This window comes from Aphelocoma coerulescens, chromosome 14, assembly GCF_041296385.1.
Source record: "Aphelocoma coerulescens isolate FSJ_1873_10779 chromosome 14, UR_Acoe_1.0, whole genome shotgun sequence".
Classification (NCBI taxonomy): Eukaryota; Metazoa; Chordata; class Aves; order Passeriformes; family Corvidae; genus Aphelocoma; species Aphelocoma coerulescens.
In genome coordinates, this window is record NC_091028.1 from 2,377,845 (window position 1) to 2,390,128 (window position 12,284).

The 12,284-nt window shown below is 54.1% G+C and overlaps 1 protein-coding gene across 2 annotated transcripts in view; it reads right to left on the reverse strand.

The window, feature by feature from the left end:
* RAB11FIP3 (RAB11 family interacting protein 3) overlaps window positions 1-12,284 on the reverse strand; it is a 75,684-nt gene that overhangs the window by 33,385 nt on the left and 30,015 nt on the right. For both annotated transcript variants that reach the window (XM_069030411.1, XM_069030412.1), the window contains exon 3: window positions 5,354-5,445. In XM_069030411.1, the coding sequence (XP_068886512.1) occupies window positions 5,354-5,445 (92 nt within the window). The remainder of the gene's footprint in view (window positions 1-5,353; window positions 5,446-12,284) is intronic.

The following is a 12,284-nucleotide window of genomic DNA, read 5'->3' on the forward strand; positions in this document are numbered from 1 at the left end:
CCTGGGCTAGTGGAAGGTGTCCCTGCCCATGGCAGGGGGTGGAATGGGATGAGCTTTAAGGTTGTTTCCAACCCAGGCCATTCTGGGATTCTCTGAATGCAAGGATAATACAGACTGTTCACTCGCTGCCACAGAGGGCTCATGGCCCTTCGTCTCTTGGTGCAGGGGAGCAGAAAGGCTTTGGGGACAGTGGGGACATTGCTCAGGGCTCCACATGCTCCCCCAAGGACAGATGAACAGACACTGAACTGCACCCGTCACATTCCACAGCCCTGCAGTTCCAGCCACCTGCACGATTTCAAGTCCACCAGCTGTTCAGGACAGAATGATCACCAGTTCCAGCAGGAAACCCCTGGAGAGGGGCTTGTGACCATTTCATTCATGGTGCTTTTGGGTCAGCCCTGTGACCAGAGGCCTACTGAGGCCATTCCAGAAAGTGGGAATGGCACTGGGACAGAAAAGCTGAGCTCTCAGCTCCATGTCCGCATCCCCACCACCAGACCTTCACACCTGGGTTAGGACAGCCAGAGAACTGCTGAAGCCAGCTCTGTCCTGGTGCTTTGAGGAGTTTACAAAGCTCAATCCCATCTTTTCAGCCTGGCTAGCCCCTGCCAGACACGCATCCCGTGGTAGCATTGGTGTGGAGAGGCAGAGGAGGAAAAAAATCTCACCCAAAATGCCAAAGATTGCAAAGCAGGGCCCTCCCAAACGCTGTGTGCTCAGCAGGCCCAGCTCTGCCTTCGGGAATGCAAGTATCTCCCTGGGAATTCTGTACTAGGAAAAGGAGGGCTCAGAAGGTCCACAGGGCTACTGGGAGAAGACAAAAGGAGCCTGCAGCAGACTCCTACAACCACCCCAGGCAGGCTCCTTCAAAACATGAGGCACGAGGAATGACAGTGATGCCTCTGGGAAGGGCTCCAGGCCCCACGTGCTCCCACAACAGCTTCTGTGTTACACCAGTCCTTGGTCCCCTCTGCAGAAGCTCTGAGCAGCTGGAGAAACCCAGCAATGTGGATTTCAATGGCCTTGCCCTGATTTTTGCCCTCAAAAAGAAGGATTAAATTCAATTGATCAACATGGAAAGAAATCCCAGCTTTAACAGAGTTAAAGTTTCACAGAGTTGACGTGTCGGCCTTAAAGCTGCTGCTTACTGCTGCACAGAATGTCACAGAATATTCTGAGCTGGAGTTCTTCCAGCTGCACCTGTGTGCAGGCAGCCTGGGAGAGCCAGGAGTAGCTCCTGATCCCAAAATACACAAAACTTGGGACCTCCTCAACTCCCATTTTCCTCCCCAGATCCACTCCTCCCGCGCTGTACCAACTCCCTGCTGGACAAACAGCCAGAGGGGACATGCTTGGGCGGGTGAAGGCTTCCAGGGAAAGCCGAATTCCCCTCTCCTGCCTGTGCAGAACAGTTTTTTCCTGGTTGCTTCCAGCTGGAGCCACGGCAGCCGCCCAGCAGATGGCAACAGCCCTGCACAAGGCACTGCATCCGCAGGATTTACGGCTGCCTGTCCTGCAGAGCTCAGCCAGAGCCTTCCTCTGACCTTGCTGGCCCAAAACACGAGTCCCCAGAGCTAAAAATCCCTATTTGGGGTATTTATGGTGCTCCCAGGCAGCCTTTACAGAGCACTGGCTCCACCTCTCCTCCAGCCCACCTGAAGTTAAACATCTTCATGCCCATCCCAGCCTAATCCTAGCATTTTCATGGCGTGTTTTCCATTTTGGAGAGTCATCCTTCCCACTCTGCATTGCCCAGAGGGGCTCACCTGCCCCAGGAGCAGAGCAGAGGGGCAGAGCCCTCACCCTAGGGCAAGGCACAGCAGGTATCCCTGTGGTGCTGGGCTGATGGTTGAGCTTGGAGGTCTTTTCCAGCCTTAATGATTCCATGATCCCAAGAAAGCTAACTCCAAATTCACCTCCATGTCCCCCAGAGCATTGCAAACAAGTCCTGTGCCTCAGCACTGAGTCATGAGCTCCACAGGAGCTCGCAAGGGAGGAGAACTCCCACCTTCCAGGCAGTCAGCAGCCAAGCTGTGCCAGCCCAGCCTCGGGGAAAACAGGGCTCAGGTGTCCGCATGGAAAAGCTCCAAGCTCCCTTCACGTGGCTTTGACAAAGCAGGAAGGCTGTCATTAGTTTTTGGTGGTTTCTCACCCAGCAACCGCCACGCTTCCACCTTGAGCAGGAGAACACACTGGTGGGGCTGCAGGGAGGTGATCCCAGCCAGGTGATGCTCTCCCTGCTCCCAGTGGGTGCACAGGGATGAGGATCCTCTTGGATGCGTGACAGCAGAGCTGGAGGGATTGGGATGAGCCCCCTGCAAGCCCAGCTGGAGGCACAAAAGCCACGTGGCTGCAGGAGCTGCTGTCTCAGTGGAGCCACGGGAGCAGAAATCCTCTTTGAAAGCACCTGAACAGCCAGGCCTGTCTGCTGGACACACCTGGAATGGTGCACCAGGAGCCAGGAGCTCCATGTCACACCCAGAGCCACACCAGTGGCTGAACTGGGGGAGTATCCAACATCAGGAATTCCTGAGTTCACACCTCATCCCCTTCCTCCTTTTACTGGAGGAAGCAGGCATTGGTGGCTCTCTCTGCAGAGCAAACACTGGGTGGAAGTCCCCAGCTCGGGGCTCTCAGGGTTTTCCATGGATGCTCAGCTCTCCTGATGGCAGTCAGCAGAAGAGGACGTGAGTCAGCACGCAGAGCAGCCTTATTAACCAGGAGAAGACATTTTCCTGGAGACTGCTTGAAGCACTTGTTTACACTTGTTTGAACAAACACTGAGGAGAAAAGCTCCCTGTCAGACCCCAGCACCTGGAAGCGCTGAGCACTCCAGCCACTGGGATTTTGGGCTGTTTAAGAGGAACCACAGCCAGTGCTCCACTCCAATAACCACAACTGCTCCCAGCACTTCTGCAAATGCAGCAACTCCTTCAGCTCTGATGTGACAGGGGACGAGAAAACCCAGCTGTGCCCCTTCACCCCATGGCCCTGCCACAGCCAGAGGGGCTCACCCAGTGCCTGAGGTGTCCCAGCTGTGTTTTGGGGTGTGTTTATCCCTGTGCAGCATCTTCCCAGGGCTGACACGGCGACATCCCAGAGCCCAAACTGCTGCTTGATGCAGTGAGAAGTTTACTCTGAGGAAAGGTGATGTCTTCACTTTGAAAGGCGATTTTTTCCCCTCTCATCTATTCTGGAGAATCCAAGCAAGATGGAACATAGATATTGGGAAAGGCTGGTTATTCTGTTCTCTGCTTTGATGATGTCCTGCTGCCCCTCAGGAAGAAGGGCCTGTTGGAGCCCTCTCCAGCTCTTTTCCCAGTGCTCCCGTGAGGAACATGCTTTTGCTGCTCCCAGCAGGATGCTTTGTACCATGGCTTCTCCCTCCCTGAGCCAGCTCCAGCTTTCCAAGGCACAGCACTCCAGGACGTGTGGGATAAAAGGCACGTTGGGAGCTCACGGCTCAGCCAGGAGAGAACAAAAACCCCCTCGCCCCAAGACTCTGGTTTATTTTTACACTCCCAAGGCTGAGTGGTATTTCTCCAGCATGTTCTCATTTGCTGAGCCTCTACGAAATCCTGGCAGGCTGGAAATTATTTCGAATCATGTATCCAAGACAACACGGATAATTCTTGCCCGGCATGTTAAACGTAGAGCTGTCCTTTAGACGACTACACTGAATTCAGTATAAAAATCCATTTAGATCTTTTGGAAAAGGAGATTTCAGGACTCATCACCTTTTTCCTTTGGGTCACCTTGTCTCTTCAAGGAAAGGCTGGCCCAGCAGCAGAAGTATTTCATCCCAGTGGGGCACACACCTGCCTTGTTGGTATTGCTGCCCAGAATAGCTCCCAGCGCTGACAGAGCTCATCTATGTTAAATTAGCCCTTGGAAAACATCCTTGCTCAGAATCTCAGGCAAGATGGTCCCTTGACACAGGTCTGAGGAGCAAAAAGTAAAAGCCTTTGCCTGTCACAGCCTCTACACTGCTCAGTCCAGCGTTAAAATGCCCATTTGTGACCTTGCACCACATAAAAAATATGGAAATCCATCTCCCTGCCTGCCTTCCTGCCCCTTTTCTCCCCAGCTGTTCCTGGGGCTTGTAGCTACCTTTCAAAAAGGAAAAATAAACCAATATTCAACATTACCCACAGAAGCTGTGGCTGCCCCTGGATCCCTGGCAGTGTCCAAGGCCAGGCTGGGCAGGGCTTGGAGCAGCCTGGGACAGTGAAAGGTGTCCCTGCCCTCGGCAGGGGGTGGCACTGGATGAGCTTTAAGGTCTCTTCAACCCAAACCATTCCCTGATTTTTGACCAGCTGCCCAACACCCAGTCTATCATTAACCTTTTATCAAGAAATCATGAGGCCAAAATGATGTACTACAGACTAAACCATAAATAGATACGTTTGCATGCAAATACAAAGCAGGTTGGGAGTCTCATTGCCAGCAACAAGTTGTGTGATCAAAATCACACAAAATCCTAAATATCCAGAGTGGGAAAGCGATCCACAAGGATCAGAGCACAACTCCTGGTCCTGCACAGGACAACCCCAAAACCATCCAGGCTACCAAGACACAAGCATCACAACACTGAAGAGGGAAGTTTGGAAAAGGAAAAGCAGAGGGAAGTGATTCAGTCCCCATGAGGGATAGGGACCCAGCCACCCCTTTTCTCCCAAGGCACCTGCAGCACCTCCTGCTCCAGGCTGGAAGGCCCAGAGCAGGAATGAGTGAAGCCTTCCAAGCCAAGCCCCAAACCCCTGACACAGACAGCAGCTGGGAACAGCAGGGTCACTGCTGCAACATGCTCCTGTGGTCAGGGATGCAGGGGGAAACCAAGGCATGGAGGCTTTAACTAGAAGAAAACAACCTATATCAGAGAAATATCCCTGATGAAGGCCAAGAATAGAGAGAAAATATAGATTTTTGTCCTCTGCTCTGCCTTTTACTGGCCAAACAGCAGCAAATGTCAACATCCCACTGCTCTGCTGTGCCTCTCAGGTAGGCTCCTGGCTGGTACACCTCAAAACCAAGCTCAGGTTCTCCAGGCTCAGAAACTCCAGCAGGAAGACAAACCCAAGGGCAGCAGGTCCCCTTCCTGTGTCCCCAGAAAGGGGCTCCCTCTCCACCCAGGGCACTGTGCTCTGCTCTTTCAGTTTTATCAACACCCATTTTAACTTCAGCAGCACCAAATGCTCGGTGCAGCTTCTCTGGGCCCATCACCCAGAGACTGCATTTGCCTTTACGTGTTAAACACCCCTGAGCCCTGTCACAGCAAACTCCTCTCCACGCCCAAATCCCACTCCACGTGCAGCCAACCTCGATGGGAATGAACAGAGCTCGTACTTGCCTCAAACGTGACGAAGTCATCAAACTCATCAGGACAGGCCGGGGCTTCCTCCTCGGGGGTATATCCCATATCATACAGCTGGCTGTCAGGGTCTGCAGGGGGAAACAAACACACACTTGGAATCACCAAGAGGAAAATCTGCACCCTCGAGCCAAGGGTGGCTTTGGGAGACGTGATGGCGGCAGGACAGGACCTTCCATGAGCACGCACCGGTGCCTCCAGCCTTCAGGAAGGGCCTCTGCTCCCAGGCATCCCACCTCCACCCGCAGTGCAAGGCAACAGCTTTGGCTTCTCCCTGCCACAAATCCTACAAGGCCCCTCGCTGCTCCGATGGGGCCGGCTCCTGGATTCATCCCTACCCCTCCATGCCCTCCATTCCTTTTCCCAGCTTCTTCCCTATCTCCGTTTCCTGCATCCTCTTATTCTTCTCCCAGAAGGCTTTAATCCTGCTGTGGGCAGGGAATGCATGGGACGTGTGTGTGACAGCCAAGTGCCATGGGAACGGCGGGGAAGGCAGGCTGCAGCTCCTCGGCGCCTGCTCCTCCCGCGGCCACACACATCAGGAGCATCCACGCAGGCCGCCGCAAAAACAGGAGATTTGCAGCGAGAAATCTTTAAAATAAATTCCTCCTCCTGCCCCAAACCCCCGTCTGCAGCATCGCTCCCGGCCCTTCCAGCGAGGAAGGCAGCGAGAATTCCCCGTGCTCCCTCAAGCAACAGCTAATGCCCGATCCGGCACACGGCCTAGATCCCGGGCTGGAAGCACCAAATCGGGAGCAGTGCTGCAGTCCCAAAATAAACAGCAGGCTCAAGCCCACACGCCTGGAGCTGCCATCGCTGCGGCACCGGGCCTGGCTGCTGCCGAGGAACCAGGCTGGGAGGAGGAGGAGGAAGCGCCTGTCCCTGCTCCCAGGGAAGGCACAAGGATTTGGGGAGGGAGAGGAGTCACCTTTCTGTGCCCTTCAGAGCCATCCCAAGCCCCCAAAGGGGAGTATAAGGCACATTTGTCCTGCTGCAGCCGCCCAGATGGGACAGTGCCAGCTTCCTCCAGAGGGGAAATTCCCTGCAAAGGTACAGGCACAGAGCTCCTGCTTTGGGCCCCTCTGCAGGTGTCAAGAAAGGCCATTTTTCATTAAGGAAGCACATCGTGGTCATTTCATACATCTGGTGAAAGGTCATGGGATTAGGGGCTGGTCAGGGCACTGGGGGTGTTCAGCCCAGAGAAGATAAGGGTCCAGGGAGAGCTCAGAGTCCCTTGCAGGGCCTAAAGGGGCTCCAGGAGAGCTGCAGAGGGACTGGGGACAAGGCATGGAGGGACAGGACACAGGGAATGGCTTCCCAGTGCCAGAGGGCAGGGCTGGATGGGATATTGGGAAGGAATTGTTCCCTGGGAGGGTGGGCAGGCCCTGGCACAGGGTGCCCAGAGCAGCTGTGGCTGCCCCTGGATCCCTGGCAGCGCCCAAGGCCAGGTTGGACGGGGCTTGGAGCAGCCTGGGACAGTGGAAGGTGTCCCTGCCCATGGAATGAGATGAGCTTTAAGGTCCCTTCCCACCCAAACCATTCTGAGAATCTCTGATTAGGGCACAGGATGGAGCAAGGACTCGGGCCTGCAGCAACACCTCCCACCCAAACACCATCCCCAGGGCCTCTCAGGTGAGCATTAAATGCAGACACAGGAGATTCTGCAGCCACCAACCCAAGGGGTTCCCTGGGGTGGGAGAAGTTGAACATGAGGGACCAAGACATGATCCCTCCCCTCTGCTGGGCCTGTGACTCCTGGGGGTGAGGCTGTGAATCCACCCCAGGAATGACCCAAATTGCTTTTCCAGCGCCAGATTCAACGTTGTGCTCCACAGGGTCAGGGCTGCAGCAGGGGGAAGGCGCTCTAGGGCACAGTTTAGCACTTCAATATCCCACTGCTCTCCCACTCTGGCACCAGCAGTGGGGCTGCTCCGAGCTCTCTTCCAGCTGCTGAGCCAGAGCAGGGCCCTGGGATCCACCTGGAATGCTGCTGCCTGGGCACCCTGCTCAGGGCAAGGTCACCTCCTGCTCTGACTGTTGGGGTTGGCACTGAGAGATCTTGGACTTGATGACTCTGGAGGTCTTTTCCAGCCTTAACAGTTCTATAATCTGAAGATGGCAGTGTCCCTCTCCTCAAATGTCCCTCTGTCCCTACCTGCACAGCTCCACCTGTGAGCCTGAGCCTACAACCAGGAATTTTCCCATTAGTTATCCCTGGTGCTGTTCTGGGATTGGAGCCTCCTGGCTGCCAGCAGGGAGGGGATGGGGACAGGCACCTGCTCACCACACAGCCACGGGAGCACCTCAGGGGGTGCCACCGACAGGAGCCTTTGCCCACGTCTGGGGGCAAAACCAAACCCAAACAGTGCTCCTGGAAGGTGATTTGTGTCACACCACCCAGAGGGGACAGGCAGCCACTTCTCCTGCCAGCCAAGCACCCACAGCAGTGGCGAGCTCCAGGCCATCTCCAGTGATCCTGCTGGCACCCCACAGCAGCCCCCGGAACTGCAGAGCATCCCAAAGGCACAGGCTGCTCCCTTCCCCTTATTCCCACATCATTTCTTTTCCTCCCCCTCCAAGCAGACACACAAACACTTCCTACTCTTCCACAGACACAGATAAAGATATTTATTCTCCTCATTCCTTCCAAAGAAGCTTGAAAAGGGAGGATTTGCAGGCAAGTGAAAGCTTCCCGTTGGAATGAGGGGTATAAGGCGTGGGCAGAGCACAGGCACAGGCAGCTCCTGCCATCCATCACCTGCCTCCTGCCCAGCTCCTGCCCAGCTCCTGCCCAAACCAAGGGCTCTGGAGCCTTCCCAGCCCTTTGGGGAATGAACATGATGGGGATGAACAGGATCCTTGTTGCTCCATCTGTGTGCAGAGAGCCCAGCCCAAAGAGGGGGTCTCTGGCTAGGATGGGTTTCTTTTCACAGCAAATTCCAGTGTAAAAATCAAGGAAAGGCCATCTGAGAGGTCACCTGCAGCCTCGTGGTGGCATGGCCAGCAGAAGCCATGCCCAGGAGCCAGCGATCCGTGCTCCCACCTCCCCGAGCTCCACAGAGAGCAAAGACAAACAGCACCACAAACAAAGGTTGACTTTTCTGCTGAATTCATTCCCTCCCCCTCCAAAAAAAGCCATATGGTGCTTTGTGTATAGGGAGAGTTGCCATGGAGAGCCTGCCTGCACGTCTGCCAGCACAATAGCCTGCGTTAAGCTTGCAAATTCCTGGCCAAAAGAGCCAAAAAACCCTGGGAGCCAAAAAATCGGAGACCTTTGGTGTGGAGTGGCACTCCTCACGTGGAGAGCACTGTGCCCAGGTGCAGAGGGAGTCATGTGGTGACAGCTGGAGGGGTTTGCTCTCCCCACACCAGGAACAGAGCCAGGGATGGCTGTGGGCCACCAGCAGCAGCACTGAACAGTCCCAATCCCACGGCACAGGCTGAGCTCAGACCCTCACGTTACCTTTGCTCTCCTCCCTGGACACCAAAGTCAAATGCCAGCTGAGCCCTGCTCTGCTTCATGCCCTTCTCTCTGCCCCTCACACCACAAAGCAGCCTTTCCTTGCTCACACCCAGCCCTGATTTCTCTTTCCTTCCTCCTCACTGAGTCAATGTGGTCACAACACTCGGAGTCACCTCTTCCCAACTCTGCTCAAACCCAAGCTTTAGGCCAGGGCTGGGGGTGGCCTCAGGGACTGCCTTTTGTCTTCCAAGTGTCCATGACCAGCTTCTCCTGCACGTCCAGCTCTATCCATCACTCCTGATGCCCGTCCAGTCACATCCAGAAACATCCAAAAACCTTACAGCTGAAAATCAGGCTCTGAGAGACCCTCCAGGCAGCTTTACTGCCAAAAAAATCACAGAATCATGGAATCATTCAGGTTGGAAAAACCCTCTGAGGTCATCGAGTCCAACCATTCCCTCAGCACTGCCAAGGCCACCACTGACCCGTGTCCCCAGGTGCCACACCCACACAGCTTTTAAATCCCCCCAGGGATGGTGACCCCAGCACTGCCCTGGGCAGCTGTGCCAGTGCCTGACCACCCTTCCAATGGAGGAATATTCCCAATATCCAACCTAAACCTCTTGAGGCCGTTTCCTCTTGTCCTGTCACTGGAAGCCACCATTTAAAAGCCGTGTGGATGTGGCACTTGGGGACATGTGTCATTGATGGCCTTGGCAGTGCAGAGGGAATGCTTGGACTCAGTGATCTCAGAGGGCTTTCCCAACCTAAATAATTCCATGGGCTCTCCATGGGGGTGGATGAGACCTCTTCCCATGTCTTGTTGTGCTTCAGAGCTCTCAGGTGTGCTGGCATCACCTGGGCTCTCCCAGGAACCCTCAGGAACAGCAGTTCTGGGATAAAGCTCCTGAAATAGATTCTAAAAACTGCTCCCAGAAGGCAGGATGGCAGTGAAAAGGCACCTTGAGCGAAGGGCTGTGGGTACAGCAGTGACACACAGGTCACACAGAGCCAGTTTTATCGGCTGCATATGGGAGTGACCCAGAAAAACAGCCTTTCAGGAGAATTTAAGTCATCTGCCAACACCCTGCACACGCTGCTGCAAGCCACAGCGCCTCAAACTCCGAGGGATTCCAACAAGATGCATTATGTGAGCTCACAGACCTGCATTATTCAGTGTAGGAACAAGGCTGGGAACCTGCCTGGATGGCACAGAGTAAAACAGACCCCAAACACGAGCAGGACGAAGTTATGGTTGGCTAAAAGGAGAATGAGTGATATAAACCCAGCTCTCTTTCTGGGAATGCTGCTGGAAAACAGAGGGGGAAGAGACACACAGCCAAGTGTTTAAAAGTTGCAGGAATTTAGGAGGATCCTGCACAGGGGAAGCCACTGTCCAGTATTTCCAGAGGCAGCTCAGGGTCTTGTGCTTCCATCAAAGCATAAGCACCCATGTGGTGCTATCCCTGTGGGATAAAGCCAGCACCAATCCCACTCACCCACCTTCTCCTTCCCCAGAGTGGCCCAGGAGTACATTTATAACCTGATGCTCCTAGAAAAGAGCAGCTTTCTGCTTTCTGCTTCTCCTGTAGCTCAGCTTTCCCCAGAGATGGGCCAGCAGAGCAGGAGCACTTACTGGAAACTATCATTTCCCAACCCAAAATGCCCCAGGGGACAGAGCAAATGGCAACTCCCAGGGAGGCAGTGGCAGAATTAAGGCTGCTTCCACAACCCTGGCTAATGCCCTTCAGCATTCCCTGAGTATCACTGCTCATGGACTGGGACTCATCCCACATTCTTTTTGATCCCCTTCCTTTGGCACAGGCCCTCCAGCCTGCTTTAGACACACCATCATGACAGGAATTAACACCATGTCATCCAAGCACCTTGGAAGCACAAATCCAGCTGCCTTCCCTTCATCTCAGAGGCCAGGTGAGCATCGCTGCCTCTGCCCCGGAGATGGAGCAGGAGGCCACCACTGACACCCAAAATTTGTGCTGAGTTTGAAACATGGGATCTCATTTTTAACTCCCAGCAATCTGAGGGGTCTTTTCAGTGTGTGCCAGTCACCAAGACCAGCCCAGATTCCTGTAAGCTTGTGCCAGCCAACAACAAACTGCTGGAGGTGTGGAAAATGAGGAGCTGGCTGTGGCAACCAGAAAGTGGCTCAGAGTCACTCTGTGATGGAGAGACTGAGCCTCCAAAATAGCACTTGCTGCTGGTGAGGAGACCTCCTGATGTCCTCCAGCTCCTTCACTCCTACTTCCAAATCTCTACACTTCTGGAAACTAAGCTGGATTTTTCAGACAGAGACCATAGAATCATTTAGGCTGGAAAAGTCCTCCAAGATCATTGAGTCCAACCATTAACCCAGCACTGCCAAGGCCACCACTACCCCATGTCCCTGAACTCCCTGTTCTGTGAAGAGACTGAGGCAGCACCTCTGGAAGGAGCTCGTGGAACTGTGAACCAGCAGAACATCCCAAGTCAGCTTCCAGGAGCACACTCAGTGCTGACACAGCCTTGGGGACACCCAGTGGCCACTCTCCTGTCATGGGTTGGAGAACCCTGAGGCAGAAGCTCCTTGAGATGCTCCACACCCGGCCTGCTCCAGGCAGGAGCTCACAGAGGATGAATGGCACCTTTTAGACAAGACTGTCCCACAAGCAAAATAAAATTAAAGAGAACCCTGGCTCAGGAGCTCAAATGGAGCAGAGGCTGTGACACCCCAAATAACCCAGGCAGAAACCAGACTGGGACTGACTGGATGCCACCATCCCATCCTGAAGGCTTCAGCCTTTCAGCTCAAAGCTCCTACATGGAGAAACCAGAATAAGAGTTAAATCCAGTTCAATCCTCCCCAGCTCAGAGCTTCCAACCCCAGGCCTGAGAAATGTTCACAATGTTCTTACCTCCAGGCATGGCTGAATTTCATTATCAGAGCAGTGCCTGTGTGGTCCAGGCACAGCTTCCAGACCCACGAGGATTAAAGGAAACACTTTCAACACCTACAGCACTTGCACCAACATGCAGGCATTAGTATTTGGCAGTCAGGTCTCAATTGCCATTTCTGCCCTCCACTAGCCACACCAAAAACTGACCACAATGAATGCCAAGCCTCTCTAAAGCTGTCACTGAGCCCTGGGCAGTGGTTTGGATCACAACCACCCACCTGCCTCTGGAAAAGACGTGATGGGCAGGAGGGCTGTGAGCCAGGGCAGGGACTACAGACACCCCCTGCTCCAGCCTGGGCTCCAACCTCAACAACAGAGATGCAAAATCAGCAATGAAAACTATTTGGAAAGTTATTTATAAAGCCTCTGATAGCAGACTTGCCCTCGAGGTCCTGACCAGAACCCAGCCTGGGTTTAGGGGAAATTGGGGACAGAAAATACATAAGAGAAGAGGCACTAAACTACACCTTCAGGAAGAATTCTCCCCAAGGTG